Here is an 18,161-nt window from a genome sequence, read left to right as displayed (position 1 = left end):
AGACGCCCATAGACAGCCATTATTTTCTGGGCTACCAAAAAACCCGGAAGGGGCGGAGCGTTTGTTTTTAAACAGTAGACAGATAGAAAGATTTGGCAGAAGTAGTAAGAGTAGTGTGGGTAGTATGCCATTCCAAACTCAGTGAGTATCTTCATCTATAGTAGTGAAGTAGGGATATTTGGACGTGGTGTTTGTGTGGTTCATTCACTGCTATTACTGGAAAAGGAGTGGTGGTGGCGTAGTGCGCTAAGCGCGTAACTTGTAATCAGAAGGTCACTGGTTCGATCCCCACAGGCACCACCATTGTGTCCTTGAGCAAGGCATTTAACTCCAGGTTGCTCCGGGGGGATTGTCCCTGTAATAAGTGCACTGTAAGTCGCTTTGGATTAAAGCGTCTGCCAAATGCATGTATATGTTTACTGTAATACAGTAATGAGAGTTCCCATTGAGAATAATGTAAATTATGCAAAAACTAACTAAGTAAAATATCCAGATGCATGACGAGCATAAATGTAAATGTAATGCTATTTATATGCAATCGAACAAAGGAGAGCGGAAACGCAAACACAAGCGGAAAACGAAGAAGGTTCGTGTTTCGCCAAGTATCAGAGTTCAAGTTTGACCAGCGAATTCATATAGTGAAAATACATTTGACCAATAAAGGATTTAAACATCTCAGATTGTTGTTTTGAAGCAGTTTCCTCTACATTGATTTGGAAGGTGTGGTTATTCAAACATTTGATTTCCGTGGAAATATCTTTGGAAATACATGATTTAAAAAAATCCTTATAATCTCGAACAACTGGAAAAGTCATGCAAATCATTGGTCAGAAGTTCTGGGAAGTTTATAAACTGCTCAAATTCAGCGTCTTCGCTTTGTGCAGTTGCACTGCAATGACCCTGACGCCAAACAGCGTGAACATGAGACAGACGGATTTATTGTGATGAATGGCCAAGGAGGACAGGTCTCCATCAGATCATGAGTGGGTTGAACTATTCTGTGACAGACACCTACAGAGTGTACGCTACAAGGTATCCCTACACAGCACACATCTGGACATGACTACACACATGACTACTCGAGCATAACGCTCTCTCTTTCTCTGCCTTCATTAAAATGGAGTTCCTCAAGCTCCCATTCATCTTTATGACAGGAGCTGCATCGATCGGGCACACAGCGGGATGCAATTCCAGGCCTTTATATGATTCTGGGCTTTGGTCACTCCGGTCAGAATGGTGCTCGGTCTGCTGTAGCCCAGCGCTGCCATGTACAGGAGGGTCAGTTACTGAAACTATGCATCCACACCGCAGCTCATTAAAGCTCGACCACACAATGGGTCAATGATTGATGATTAACATACAATGACTCAAATGTAATCGAAACTCAAGCAAATTGATTGGATATTTTTCAAGCATACTTACTACATTTGAGGTCTGTATAGTTGTACTGATATCTGTTAGTGTAACAATTTGCCGTGGATGGATGGACAGATGGACAGACGGACGGACAGATAGACAGATGGACAAGCAGACTGGCAGTTAGAGGTACAGAGAGACAGACCAATATAGAGACATATAGACAGAAAGATAGACAGATAGATAGATAGACAGAAAGACAAGCAGATAAACAGATGGAGGTACAGAGAGACAGACCAATATAGAGACATATAGACAGACAGACAGAGAGACAGACAGACAGACAGATAGGTTGATAGACAGACAGACAAATGTTTAGACAGACAGACAGACAGAGGTAAAGAGAGACAGACCGATATACAGATATATAGACAGACAGATAGATGGAAGGATTGATAGACAGACAGACAAATAGACAGACAGATGGAGGTACAGAGAGACAGACCGATATAGAGACATATAGACAGACAGAGAGAGAGAGAGAGAGACAGGCAGACAGATAGATTGATAGACAGACAGACAAATAGACAGACAGACAAATGTATAGACAGACAGACACATGTTTAGAAAGACAGACAGACAGACAGACAGACAGATGGAGGTAAAGAGAGACAGACCGATATACAGATATATAGACAGACAGACACATGTTTAGACTGACAGACAGACAATCAGACAGATAGATAGATAGACAGATAGACAGACAGACAGACAGACAGAGAGAACAATAGAGACAGACAGACAGACAGGCAGACTGAGGTACAGACAGAGAGACAGACAGATAGACAAACAGACAGATAAATAGACAGACAGAACAATAGAGATAGACAGACAGGCAGATGGAGGTACAAACCGACAGACAGACAGACAGACAGATAGAGAGATAGACAGATAGATAGATAGAAAGACAGACAGAGAGAACAATAGAGACAGACAGACAAACAGACAGGCAGATGGAGGTACAGACAGACAGACAGACAGACAGACAAATGGATAGACAGATGGATAGATGGATAGGACTGCTCTTCTTATAATGCATTTAAAATTGCATTGTTGCATTACCTACAAAAAAGTGTCCGACAAATTGGCCAGTTTTATTTACATGCCAAAGCCAATTTTTACTCGCATTTGCCACCTGTCAAGTGTTAATTTTGGGCCCTGCATTTTAAAAATATACTTTTTCAATATTATTGTGCCCACAACCTCTCTGAATTTCATCTATCTGTGATGAGCGAGCAGCTTCTATGGAGGCAGAAGACTCAGTTAAAGAGCAACAAACAGTCAATATCAGAAAAGCAATTCATCTCTCTGACAACAGCGCATTTGTTCATCTGGTGAGGCCATCGTTTTAACATATCTACAGAGCTGCACACCACACAGTATATGAACACTCATATACATCGCATGCATGCAAAAAGAGAGGTTTAATACACACACACACACACACATATATATATATATATATATATATATATATATATATATATATATATATATATATATATATATTAGTATTATCATAGACTATTTTTTTATTTAAAGCTAATTACAATAAGACCTACTACAGACTAACCCAAAACTGTGCTTGTGCTAACCAGACACAATGGTAAAAAGCAGCAAGCATCAGTGATGCAGCAGTGTGTATTTTCTGCCTCACCTGAAGTGAGTATTGCTCCATAACCCGAGGAATACCGCCAGAGGCTAAAATACAGCATCACAGCTACTTATGACCTTTAAAACACACACACTCTCACACACACTGAGTAAACACTGACTTCAAGATGTCTATATTGTGCAATAAAATCTAAATGCATGGTGCTTCAGGCAAAGGTTGACACTGAGCTGTGACAGGAAGAGGAAACTGGTCACGGCAATTTCCCGATCCGTCTTCATCTTCCTGGAATCTTCTTAATCTCTCAATAACACTCGACAGTCATTATAGTGCTCGATATCTGGCCCAGATCACAGTTCAACAGCAACAGAACCAATAAAAACACAATATACCTCACAAAATTAACCTTTTTCCATGTAAGTCAATGGCGAGTGAATTTATGGCCATTTATATTTCTTACCTGCTAAAAAATGTTTTTGTTGCATTATGGAAGAAAAAAAATGCACAATTTCAAAAATATTGAAAAAAAAATTTTGGGGGTAATTTGCATGTAATGTCTGCTTCACTAGCATCACCAAACTGAAATGCAAAAATAACTAGGTTCATTTTCTGAAGTAAACGTGAGCGGAACTTGCTGTGGCAAAACTCCCAACACAATGTCCCACACCAATGGCCTCAGTGAACAAAGGCCTCCCCCATGACTCTACAAATTTCTGCTCATAGTTGGGAGTTTGTTATAATGCAATTAAAAGCATGCATTACACTGCGATTCCTGAAAAAGTAATTCCATTTTTATTTATTCTCAAGAGCCAATTTTTCCTTGCGTTTGGCGAGTGTTAATTTTGGACATTGAGACACAAGACAGATAGCTATTTATCCCTACCTGTGAGAAAGATGGAAATTTTCAAATGGAGCATGTCCTCTCTACATTGGCTTTAATTAAGCGTCTGACAGCGACTGCGGCTCACAATTATAGACACGCTGGCGCTCGCATTCTCGCCTCAAAAAGAGGCCAGGAGCCTGTCGCATAATGAATGCATTTTAACAAGATGAAACCAAACCAATTACGACTGCTGTCATCTTCTGAAGTGCTGTGTCTAATGAATATAAGAACAATATGTTACCTAAAAGAGATTAAACCACGAGTCTGCGCTACGCTCAATGAACTGCTGCAGAGTAACAATTGCAGAACACTTCAAACATCACCATCTTTGAGAAATGAGACAGAATGTATGTATGAGAAAGAAAAAATATATAATTTAGAAGAGAAACAAAGAGGGATAGAAAGTGGAAATGAAATGAAGACATTTGCAATGGAAAGTTGGTGCACTGCATACTACAAAGTATACACTGCATACTGTTTCAAAAATAAAATGTGAAAATGTGCACAGTTTTAGAAAGTCTAGTTTTAGAAAGTAACTTAAATGTAAGTAAGTAATTAGTAATGTGATTACTTTTTCATTTGAGTAATAAGTAAAGTAATCTGATTACAAAATGGAAAATGGTAAATAGTATATGGTCTGCACTTATATAGCGCTTTTTTAACCTTAGCTGTATTCAACGCGTTTTACACCTTCCCCATTCACACACACACATTCACACACACACATTCACACACACACATTCACGCACTGCCAAATGATAGTATAGAGTGCTGACGTCATACATGATCTGTCACACGCAACAATGCAACACTGCAAATGTGAATACTGTACACAAAGACCGACTCCCACATCCTCTCAAAGCCAGAAAACAAGGAGATTTGAGGAGAAAAGAGAAGCAGTATATGTGTATTTATGTTTCATTTGAGACTGAGGTGCTCTCGGGAACTGCGAGGAGATGTCCTGAGGCAACGTGTGAAAAAATTTATATCTGTAATAACATGAGCTCAGTGGTTTGGATTCCAGAGTAATGGATTGAATACTTTGGGAATGTTTTTCTTTCTTTCTCTTCTGTTCACCTGTTTTTATTATACATTTTTTATTGATACGGATTGTAACACTCATTTAAAACATTCTCCGCCCACTGATGTAAAATAAAAAGGTTTTATTAGTCATTATTTACTTACGGTCATATAGTTCCAATACAGAGAATTTGGGCTGTCAATCTCCAAACACAATATTCCTCGCACAATTGCTTTCGCACAGCTTTTGAAGACTTGGAAAACAGCTCAGGAGTCATCTGGAAAACTTTTATGATGGAGATTTATTGTTGTTTTGGAGCTTGGGAGTAAACACTGACAAAATGTTACATTTTGGGTGAACTAGCCATTTTGCCTTTTTGATCTTAAATACATAGTCTTAATGTGAAAAACAGGATAGAAAATGATATAGCTTTACAATGATGTAAGATTTGTGTGAGCTACAGTGGTTTTGTGTAGGAGGGGGGGATTCTGGGTAATTAGTGTGATTGGTCATGAGTGTTTACCAAACGAGCTCTTGTGCTGCAGACGAGATGATGCTATTAGACAACAGATTTCAGAGGAGTCGCTTTCAGTGGGGGGCTGTGCCAATGCGTATTACACAAAATCCATCACTACCAACCTCACACACACACACACACACACACACACACACACACACACACACACACACACACACACACACACACACACTATCACTGATACACAAACACTCCCAAACAGATAATCCATCACAACAGATTTCTCTCATGCACACACAACATACTGCAATATAGCAGCTTCAACATCAACCGTACCTGTTCTAACTTTAATTCCCGGGAAACCAGTTCCTGTATTTTTCCTTATCATCATCAGGAGACCTGAGAAATACTGCAACCTGAAACACTTCTAAAAGATATTACAACAAACTACTCATGTGTGCCGAAATTACAATTACTATATGAATGTGCTTTTATTTATAGCATTGCTCTCTTCATTTATAGGGTCCAACAAGTCAACTTTATGGCTCAAGCAAGGCCGCTTTCTTTCAATGACATTACACATTTTAATAAATGCACATTTGGTAAATGTGTCTTATTTGCACAACAGTGCATTTTATTCTAAAGAAGAAAAAACAAGTTTCAGGGGTTGCACCGACTAGTCCACTACTCGTTTAATCAGTTCGTTTTCGCCTAGTCGACGCATTGGGTCCGAGTCAGCTACTCATGCATCACATGATTTCAGTCGCGCTTGTTCAATATGGTTATAGCAGACGGAATATTTCTCAGCCTGCAAACTACATCCCCAAATACATTTTCAAATTAGTGCTGTCAATTAAACATTTTTATTGTGTATAATCACATAATGTTTAGTAGTTAATTACGATTTATTGTACATTTTGAAAGTGCTGACTTTTACACCATATATACTTCTTTTCCTTTCAAAATGCATTTAAACAAATCAATATGTAACAATATAATGTTTTATAAACAACTTTAATATCCAAACTAAGCCTTCCACAATATAAAGATAGAAATGCTCTAAAATAGCACCAATTCAAGTAACATTAATCATTTCCTAATGTTCAATGAGGTGGGATCCTCAATGAATGGGCATTAAATCTCTTAAACTCTCATCATCCACAAAATGTATCTGTCAGAAGACTGTGGCTCTCCACTTTGTTAAGCAATCGTGAAGCTGCGTTCATGATTCACGTCAGGGAGTCAGCATCGAGCGCAGGCCTGGCTCCAGCTCTAAGATGTAGGGTGGGTCATAGGATCCTCCGGGTGGGGCAAACAGTGGTAGAGCAGGAGGGGTGGGTGTAGGTGGGCCAAGTTCATGATTGGGTGGGCCAGGCCTAAAGGCCGTTAAAACTAAATGTTTACAATGAATCTCGTGGTAAAGCGTTAATTCTGACAGCTCTATTTCAAATATATGCAAATTTATCTTAAATTACCCTGAAGTGTGAATAAAGTGAACACAGTTCGCTTTGCATTTTAAAGGTACATATGCGGGAACCGCACTACAAAACGTTGCAGATATTTTGTGTTCATTTTCACATAAAAGCTAAAATTATTGCAACGTGCCCTTTGCATTATTACTGACAACTTGAGTAAGTCAATTAAAACATATGCATGCTTTCATTTCTCAACTGCATGAAGCCGCACAAATACCACGTGCAGATGCATCATGGTTTAACTGGTGTAACGGGTAAGGATGGGCAAGGAGGAGGCGGGAACCAGCAGAACAGTCAACATAACTTAAATGACGTAACTGAACTTAAAACAACATAAAACAAACAAACACACACACAGTGCGGGCGCGTGTGCCTCTCTCTCGAACTGGCACCCCTGGCTCATCTTTATCCCACTCCTGGGTGATTAGGTGACTCAGCGCCGGCCGTGCATCCTCACGGACTGGCCACGCCCTCCTCCTCATCACAAATGGTTAAAGTTATATTGCGGCATAAGGTAATGAGGTAAATGAGCATCTGTTACTTTTCTGGGCAGTTGGTCGACTTGTTAACTGTAGTAGCTGTGCAAACCCTACTTTGTTTTTGTAATATTTTATGAAAATATAACCTCTGAAAAAAACGATGTCATCAAGGCCATGCGGGCAGGGCAAAATTATATTAACCAATAACTTCACAGCCTACTTTTTACTATCCAATCAAAGCCTAATGGATAGAATCAAGCCCACTGTACACTGTTTTTATAGAATATTCTGTTTACTCTAAAATTTGTCACATTCAGGAAATGAAATGCAAACGAATGCTGTATCATGTTGACTTCAATAGAGGCAGAAATGCAGTCAGGGTCACGGCTACTTTCTTAAGATTACAGCGAGTAATGATTAGAGGAAAGAACAGATGTGTTGATGCAGTGTTTCTATTTCTGTACACAAATACACTCACACACACACACACACACACATGTACACATGGAAAACCCCAGAGCATACACACGCGGATATATTCTGGATGCCCAAACACAAAAGCAGATTCGTTTTTTTTCATCCACTAAGTGATAAGAATCAGATAATGATGAGAGCTCAGCAGATGCTGCATAAACTGATAACACCATGAGATGCTGTGCGTGCATTAAAAACAGCCAGTGTGTGTGTGTGTGTGTGTGTGTGTGTGTGTGTGTGTGTGTGTGTGTGTGTGTGTGTGTGAGTGAATTATTCAAAAGGGTGAATCTCACAAAACCTGTCAAGAACATGTCTTGGGTCATATTTCACCCCAAAATCAAAATAAATAAATAAAAAAATCTTATTTAGCTTAAAGAAAGTCTATTTTTAGGACTATTCACATATTTTTGCATTGTGGCACTATTTTCATGACAATTAAAGACATTTTATCCCGGAAATTCTTATTACAGTAATGCAACAAACAAATAAATAAATAATGTTTGTAAAGTGAAAAAATAATGATACTTTATTTTAAGGAGCTACATGTCTGCTATAGATGCTATAAGATTGACAACAATCCTTTGAAATGGGTACTGCAGTCCAAATTCTAAGTATTGGAGAGTTGTCTGCCCCCGCCCCTGACTCGAAGCTCATGTGGGTTGCCAGAATGTTGACACGCAAACTAGACAGCTCAGCATCCATTTTTAAGGACTTCTGGGCTTTAAGCTGTCTCCATCTTCAGAAGGCATCTCCAATATTTGTCCATGTTTTAAGCGCCTCTGGTCCTGGTGGTTTTAGACGGATGGCGAGGCTTTTTAGGTCGGGTGGAGTCTGTTATCTCTGATCCAGTTCGTTTACTGGCTTCCATGGCTGCAGCACGCAGTGTTGTTTGTCTGCAAATCTGGCAACCCTAGTATTTGTTGTCCCTGTAATTTTCTTTAATTGTACTGCAAAAATTACCGTATTAAAGTAATGAGACCCTAACCCTAACCCTAAAGAATTATCAGAATTGCAAAAAGAGTGGGCCTGGGTAGCTCAGCGAATATTGACGCTGACTATCACCCCAGGAGTCGCGAGTTTGAATACAGTGCATGCTGAGTGACTCCAGCCAGGTCTCCTAAACAACCAAATTGGCCTGGTTGCTAGGGAGGGTAGAGTCACATGGGGTAACCTCCTCGTGGTCTCTATAATGTGGTGCTTGTTCTTGGTGGGGCACATGGTGATTGTGCGTGGATGCCTCGGAGAATATCGTGAACCCTCCACACATGCTAGGTCTCCGCGGTTACGCGCTCAACAAGCCACGTCATAACATGCGCGGATAAACGGTATCAGACGCGAAGGCAACTGAGATGCGTCCCCAGCCATCCGGATTGAGGCGAGTCACTACGCCACCATGAGAACTTAGAGCGAGGTGGGATTTGGGCATTCCAAATTGGGGAGAAAAAGGGGAGAAATTACAATGTCTGGATGAATTAAGGTAATGAGAATTTGTTGAGAAAAATGCGCTAAATGATCATGAAAATAAAATGTTAATGGTCTGAGAAATGAGCTTCAGTGTCATTAAGCAAAGCATCATTTCCATTTTCTATCTACTGATGCTGGTGTCAAGCGTGACCTGGAAATATGTTCGTAAGATTCACCCAAGTAGCACCATTTTAGTGTGTTTTCTCAATGGTGTATCAGAACAGACAGACACAGAGCTGAAAGTAGACATAAAAAGGCACAAGCGTCCACAAATGTGACAGAGAGCGGTGAGTCTGCCCTACAGTTTTGACAAAAACATCCGTCACATTGTGAGACAAGTCCTGGGACACTGATAAAGCAATCCGGTATACTTTATTCCTGTTTGAGGTGAAGATAAGGCCACACACACTCACACACACACACACACTCACAGGGGTCTGTTAGCAGCTGCTTACCTCTCTGTCCTTGAGTTTCATGGCCAGGACGAGCTGGTGTCTGTGGTTGCTCAAGGCTTCGCGATAATTCCCCTTGGAGAATAAGGCCGACCCCAGGTTACCATGAGCGCGACACTCGCCTGACTGGTCACCTGACAGAAAACAGAGCTGGGTTAGATGACTTCCATACACACTTGAATATGGACAAAAATGTGTTCACAAACTTCTCAAACTTGAGTTCTGACCAAATGAAAATCTGCTTCAGATGGTTTTACATACACAGACGTCATTTACATGTGGGACAGGTACCACTTTTAGCTTTTGCTCTTATTGCCCCCAAGGCTTTTTGAAATCGCTTCGTCAGGTAAGTGTAAGTGTAATAACCTTCATTTCGTGACGTCACAAACCACACTCCCCCTAATAAAAACTGTCCCCACCACTTTTTAAAACAAAGTTACGCCCATGTTTACATAGATTCTAGCTGGTTGAAGCAGGTTATAACCCTTATTTGATCTCGAACCCGCTGCTATTTCCCAAAAAGCAACACAAAAGAACAGTAAATCTAGTCTCTATGAATTGTGTGCTATATTTCAAGTCCTCACAAGTCAAATAAATACTTGAAATTGGGCCTGTTCCTCACACAAAATCATCGTATGGATTCAGACGACTTGGAATATAGTGCACGAGTCACATGACCTGTAGTGCTATTTTAGGAAGCTCTTTGGTCTATTTGGAGGTCGAAAACATCCTCCCCAATTCACATTTGTGAACATATATATATATATATAAATAATACAATAAAATGTAATCCTTAAATCTAAAAATAAATCTAAACTATTTAATAAAAGTATTACGTTGAAAAAGCTTCAAATGTAAACCTTTAAACTTTATTTGAATACTTCATTTCTTTGTAAACTGCCAATTTCAGCTAATTATGATGGCTGCCTAAAATTAGACCATTCTTATTGGTAAATATGACAAAATCTGTCCGTTTCTGTTACTAAATAAGTTACTTTTGTGCAAAATCTGATTAAATTATATTTTTTTATACCTTTTATTTAAATAGCTTAAGCCCCTTTTTACTAAATCTGATCAAATTAGGCTACATTTATTGTAAAATTTGACAAAATTAAGCTTTTTTTGTTATTTGCTAAATTTGCTCAAATTAGGCTGAATTTGTTGATAAATCTCACTAAATCAATCTGGAGAAATTAGGTTTGCCACATTCAACTTTTGCTAAATCTGACTAAATTAATCCTTTGATCAAATCAGACTGAATGTTTATTAAATTTGATGAAATTAAGCAATTTTTTGCTAAATCAGATACATTTTGGATGAATTAATTGCTAAATTTGACCAAAATGAAGCCTTCTTATTGAACTTGTAGATACATTTGATAAAAAATTATGAATAATGACGGATTCATCTGAATAATATAAAAATATATTTGTTTGACTGATAATCCAAGAAACACAAGCATAAAGCGACATTGAAAAATGAACATATTCTAAATAACAACGACTTTTTGAATCCGTGCAGCCAATGTTTCTAAAGTGTAAAACCTACGAATGAAAATGCGCACGTTGTGATTTCAGATCTGATGGCTGCGGTCTCGACTCCGTTTGCGGTCTCTGTAAATTCTGCGCGTCTGGAGCTTGTCAAGTGTAATATTAACTAAGACACGACATCATGTTCACTTTCCACTTCTTGAAATGTCAATGTATCACACGATTCACACGTGATTCCCGTCTATTCATTTACAGCCTAAACCTGAACAAAGAAACTGAAACTTGCTCTGTCTTTTTTCTTCTTTAAACTTTGCTAAATTTGAGAATATTAAGTGTTCTTGAGCTCTGAAAAGGTGCTGTATAAATTTTGCATTAATATTATTATTATTATTATTATTATTATTATTATTTCAATAAAATAAAGGTGTCCTATTGTAAAACTTCCTGATGGACTTTGGATATTTATTTTAATGCTTGAATTTGTATTTATTATTCACTGCAAAATGTGTGCTTGATATTTCACATTTTGCTTGACACCTCCTGCCTCCAGAAACATTTTGTTATTCATGAACAGATTAAATAAAATTCAGGCAGATATTAATATCAGAAATACCAGGAGAAACCAAATTTAACAACATATTCCACAGATAATGTGGCAGTTAAATTCAGCTTCATCTGGTAAGAAAAAAAATATAATTTAATTAAATAATAATTGTATAATAATAATTATTATTATTATTATAAAGTAATTATAATGAAAAGGCATACACAAGGCATATTTTATTAATAGAAACTACAAATGTAAGAGTAACATTTAAAAATTTTTAATTTAGTTTTAAGCCAGTTTTACTAGTATATTCTACAAAGTTCTGTTCAATTTTGTGTTTCACATAAAGACAGTAATTAATAATTAGCATCAACGTAGTTGTACATGATAACAGAATTTATATTTTTGATTGAACTGTTCCTTTAAAGCTCGTGTTTTAACTCTGGAGGAGTTTGTGACGAATATCTCAAGCAGCGAATCTGAGGTCAAGTTCCATTCAGGGACCCAAACTACAAGATTACTCAGCGATGACATCATGCCAGTTGCGCTCATGCATCCCAGCACCTGCAACATCTGCAGATGTTCTATCAGCCTTTCAGTCTGAGTGTAACCAACCTCACTGATGAGACAGAAGAGAAAAACAGAGCGAGAGGGAGAGAGAGAGAGAGAGAGATAGAGCGAGAGGGAGCGAGAGTGAGAGAGAGAGAGACAGAGCGAGAGACAGAGTGAGAGAGACATAGAGCGAGAGAGAGAGAGCGACAGAGCGAGAGAGAGAGCAAGAGACAGAGCGAGAGACAGAGTGAGAAAGAGATAGAGCAAGAGAGACATAGAGTGAGACAGAGAGAGCGACAGAGCGAAAGAGAGAGAGAGCGAGAGAGAGAAAGTGCACTGAGGTGAGTGTTAAATGCGAGAGCTGAACCTCCAACACAAACATTCACAGTTTAGGTGTATCATCATCGCATGTGAGAGAGAGAGACAGATAGACAGAGTGAGAAATGGTCGACTCTAAAAGGTTTTCATGCCTTAAAAGTCAAGACGAAAAACCTCTGACATTCAAGAGCCGTGAGGAGAATTTTTAAGATCGATTGAAAGTGCAGTGAATGTTAGATGTATACTTCATGTTATGTTCACTTTTCCTGTGCCGACAACAAAAACTACTGAAGTGTTCGCTGTGGCATTTTGGGAAAAGGCGAAGCAACTTTTAATAAAAAAAAAAGTCCCATGAAGACTAATTACTGTGAGACCTTATCAGCATGGGTTCGGGTAGGTCAAAATAATTAACTTTGAGAAAAGGAACCAAAGTCTTTCATGAACAAGGTCACCTGAACGTCCATCATTGAAATTCCGATGCCATTTAGGCACTCTTAGGACCGTTTCCTGAGGAAATAAAGGATAGAAGCACACAGGTTTCTCGAAAACAGGTTGCGTTCTCACGAATATGTGATTGTTCATGTGTATAATGTATAATATGAATGTTACGGAAGTGGGTTGCTATAGCAATTTCAAGAGTCACATGGGGTAACCTCCTCATGGTCGCTATAATGTGGTTCTCGCTTTTGATGGGGCACGTGGTGAGTTGTGCATGGAAGCCGAGGACAATACGGTGAAGCCTCCACACCCGCTACGTCTCCGCGGTAACGCGCTCAACAAGATACGCGGATTGACGGTCTTAGAAGCGGAGGCAACTGAGATTCGTCCTCCGCCACCCGGATTGAGGCGAGTCACTACGCCACCACGAGGACTAAGAGCACATTGGGAATTGGGCATTCCAATTTGGGGAGGAAAAGGGGAAACTACTTCACTGCGATTTCAAGGGGTAAAATACGTCAACAGCGAAGATTACTGCAGGACAAACATCTTCAATCTTCTGTCCAAGACTTTGTCAAATCCAAACTCACCTAAAGTTTTGGCCACTTCCAGGTCTTGTTGCATGTAGGCGGTGCTCTTCTCCGTGTTGCCCAACGACCAGTAGGCGCTGCTGAGCGCGGAGAAAACAGAGCCGCGCAATTTGAGGCTGCAGGTGCCAATCTTCAGCGCCGCTTCCAGGACGACCACTGAGGCGCCGTGATGGGAGGCGGTCAGAAGCTCCTGGCCAATCACAGACACCACCACAAAAGGACTCTTGTCCAGTTTCATCTTCTGAAGCTGCTGGTAGGTGGGCTCCAAAGATTCTGGAAATGAAGAGATTTAAACGAGAGAGACAAAGAATTAGAGACGCTAACATCAACAGGACAAATACACACTGAACACACACACACACACACACACACACACACACACACACACACACACACACACACACACACACACACAGGCTGGATATGTTTTTACACATATGCTTTAATAATAATAAAACATATATACATCTGTAAATATACTGTATAGATATTTAAAAATCGCAATAGTTATGCTAACTTAAAATGCTAATTTAGGCAAATTTATAGTGGCAAAATCTGACAAAATTGGCCTTTGTTTCTACATTTAAAAATGTGGGTGTTTATGTTACTATATCGGACTAAATTGAGCCGTCCATGTGGTAACTGTACACCATTCGGCTAATTTTGTTTCTCAATCTGACAAAATGTTGCCACTAAATCAAGTTGTTCTTGATTCTACAGTAAATCGGACAAAATCGGGCATTTTTCTTGCTTAATCCAACAAAATGTTGGTATTTTTGTCACTTCATGAGAGGTTCTTTGCTAAATCTGACAAAAAATAAATAAAATACAAAATTTGCCACTAAATCAGGTCATTCTTGTTGCTACAGTAAATCTAAAAAAAGAAAACAATTTCTTTGCCATATTTGCCACTATTCAAGGCGCTGATGTCACTAAATCTGACAAAATTAGCCTTTTTGTTGCTAAACCTAAATAATATTATACACCTTTTTTGTTGCTGAATCTTTTATTTTTTTTTGTAAAACGCTCATTTTAAATATGACACCCCGTTTGTCGATACTAGCCATGACTAAAGCTCTCTGGTATTCATTAGACATCTCAATTTCTACATCACAAACATTGGAAAAATGTCATTCAGTAGGTTAAACGCAAACGACTGTAAACGTGACACGCCGTGTTCTGCAAAACAGCTTTTGTTTGCGCAAGCTGAGATGATAATTCATACGTGTGTCATAATACTGACTCAAACAGAACTTCCTGTGAAAGATGCTCCATAATACTTTCACATTAGAAATACTTATTCTTCAAATAATCACCCATGTTACTATGCGGTTAGATTTACTGTATAAAGCAGAGACTGGAACGCACCATATGTGCAGAGGTGACCTCTAGCGAAGGAGACACCGTTAAAGAGTGAAAACGCACACACTGTCATAAATCACGACGGGCCACAGTCGAGTGTCACCCGCTGCCCTGTGGGACCCACAACGATCCTTTTTTTATCTGCCCTTCCCCTTTTCCTGTATCGTATCTATAAAATATATTTCTCACTGTCCTGTGTGCGTCTGTGGCTAATTCAGCAATCATTCATTCTGTGCACCTACACATCACAACTTACCATAACTTACACCAGTTCAGTGTGAATGAATCTCCACATGGTCAAAAGACACAACTGGATATGATGAGTGAATTCCAACAGGTTCTCGTGTAGCCGGCAGCCCTGAATTTCCTCTGCCGAAAGCTACAAACACCCCGCTGGGATGGCAGTGCTGTTGTCGTACACATTCATATTGCATAATTGCATTCAACTCACGACAGTTCCACAAGTTGAATGAATCTAAATTGTGAGCAACTCTTTGCCTTGGGGACAGAAGAGAGTGTGTGTGTGTGTGTTGTAAATCTAGTTAAACAACAGACATTGCTGAAGTGCTTATGTAGCCCGTTGCAACAAGGAGATTTTAATGACGAGCCTCTGGGTGCCTATCTTTCCTTCCTCTCCGACACTTTTCAAACTCTCTCTCCTGTCGAGGGGCTTTGTCATGTGAGACAGAAGCTTTGACGTGTCTGTCTGCGTCTCGCGGGACGACTCGGCTAAATAAAGAAATAATAACTGCGACTGACAACAGCACCCACCTGCATTTCATTCTGTTTATTTTCATTTAGTTTATTTACATTTGCCGTTCCTCAACTAAGCCGGAGTGAATTTCCATATCTATAAGTCGCAGAGCATTCGGATGCATTATTGTATTCCCTGTAGCGCATAAATAGAAGTTTCCGGTAGACACCGAGCTCATTCATTCTATTAATACCACTGGGAAGAGATTAAAACACATCTAGAGAAAGTTAAAACCATATATCATTTTGAATTTTTGATGCTGGATTTGCCCTTTGATCATGTGTATTTTTGTACCTACAGACTTTTCATGATTGCAATAAACTCCCAAATTTAACTAAATCAGCAATTACAAAAATATTGCAGTTTTCTTAGTTTTGTTTTTATACATAATCTCAATTATGAAATATAAATCTTACATTTATTAACCTTCAAACCTTTTAAAAAAATGTAAAATTTAGGTGGCTAAATCTGAAAACTGGACCATTTTAGTTGCTAAATAGACAAACAACTTGCTGCTAAAATTTGACAAAATTGTCTGACAATAAATCTGGACTTTTATGTCTCTAAATCTGACAAAATTGTCTCTTTTTATGCTAATTCAAACAAAATTGTCCCTTTTTTATGCTAAATCAAACCAAATTGTCTGTTTTTATGCTAAAATCAAACCAAATAGTCTCATTTATGCTAAATCAAACCAAATTGTCTCTTTTTATGCTAAATCAAACAAAATTGTCTGTTTTTATGCTAAATCAAACAAAATAGACTCTTTTTATGCTAAATCAAACAAAATAGACTTTTTATGCTAAATCAAACAAAACTGTCTGTTTTTATGCTAAAATCAAACCAAATAGTCTCATTTATGCTAAATCAAACAAAATTGTCTCTATTTTATGCTAAATCAAACAAAATTGTTTCTATTTTATGCTAAATCAAACCAAATTGTCTCTATTTTATGCTAAATCAAACAAAATTGTCTCTATTTTATGCTAAATCAAACCAAATTGTCTGGTTTTATGCTAAATCAAACAAAATTGTCTCTATTTTATGCTAAAATCAAACCAAATTGTCTGGTTTTATGCTAAATCAAACAAAATTGTCTGTTTTTATGCTAAAATCAAACAAAATAGTCTCTATTTTATGCTAAAATTAAACAAAATAGACTTTTTATGCTAAATCAAACAAAATTGTCTGTTTTTATGCTAAAATCAAACCAAATTGTCTCTATTTTATGCTAAATCAAACAAAATTGTCTCTATTTTATGCTAAATCAAACCAAATTGTCTGGTTTTATGCTAAATCAAACAAAATTGTCTCTATTTTATGCTAAAATCAAACCAAATTGTCTGGTTTTATGCTAAATCAAACAAAATTGTCTGTTTTTATGCTAAATCAAACAAAATTGTCTCTATTTTATGCTAAAATCAAACAAAATAGACTCTTTTTATGCTAAATCAAACAAAATTGTCTGTTTTTATGCTAAAATCAAACAAAATAGTCTCTATTTTATGCTAAAATCAAACACAATACTCTCTATTTTATGCTAAATCAAACAAAATTGTCTGTTTTTATGCTAAAATCAAACAAAATAGACTCTTTTTATGCTAAATCAAACAAAATTGTCTGTTTTTATGCTAAAATCAAACAAAATAGTCTCTATTTTATGCTAAATCAAACAAAATTGTCTGTTTTTATGCTAAAATCAAACAAAATTGTCTGTTTTTATGCTAAATCAAACAAAATAGACTCTTTTTATGCTAAATCAAACAAAATTGTCACTATTTTATGCTAAAATCAAACAAAATAGACTCTTTTTATGCTAAATCAAACAAAATAGTCTGTTTTTATGCTAAAATCAAACAAAATAGTCTCTATTTTATGCTAAAATCAAACAAAATAGTCTCTATTTTATGCTAAATCAAACAAAATTGTCTGTTTTTATGCTAAAATCAAACAAAATAGACTCTTTTTATGTCTAAATCAAACAAAATTGTCTGTTTTTATGCTAAAATCAAACAAAATAGTCTCTATTTTATGCTAAAATCAAACAAAATAGTCTCTATTTTATGCTAAATCAAACAAAATTGTCTGTTTTTATGCTAAAAGCAAACAAAATAGTCTCTATTTTATGCTAAAATCAAACAAAATAGTCTCTATCTTATGCTAAATCAAACAAAATTGTCTGTTTTTATGCTAAAATCAAACAAAATAGACTCTTTTTATGCTAAATCAAACAAAATTGTCTGTTTTTATGCTAAAATCAAACAAAATAGTCTCTATTTTATGCTAAAATCAAACAAAATAGTCTCTATTTTATGCTAAATCAAACAAAATTGTCTGTTTTTATGCTAAAATCAAA

At 37.5% G+C, this 18,161-nt stretch overlaps 1 protein-coding gene across 3 annotated transcripts in view; it reads right to left on the bottom strand.

The window, feature by feature from the left end:
- Positions 1-18,161, bottom strand: part of ttc28 (tetratricopeptide repeat domain 28) — a 319,989-nt gene that overhangs the window by 91,438 nt on the left and 210,390 nt on the right. For all 3 annotated transcript variants that reach the window (XM_052117308.1, XM_052117309.1, XM_052117310.1), the window contains 2 exons: positions 13,690-13,962; positions 9,758-9,888 (listed from right to left, as the gene is read on the bottom strand). In XM_052117308.1, the coding sequence (XP_051973268.1) occupies positions 9,758-9,888; positions 13,690-13,962 (404 nt within the window). The remainder of the gene's footprint in view (positions 1-9,757; positions 9,889-13,689; positions 13,963-18,161) is intronic.

This window comes from Xyrauchen texanus, chromosome 44, assembly GCF_025860055.1.
Source record: "Xyrauchen texanus isolate HMW12.3.18 chromosome 44, RBS_HiC_50CHRs, whole genome shotgun sequence".
Classification (NCBI taxonomy): Eukaryota; Metazoa; Chordata; class Actinopteri; order Cypriniformes; family Catostomidae; genus Xyrauchen; species Xyrauchen texanus.
This window is presented reverse-complemented; position numbering and strand designations above follow the sequence as displayed.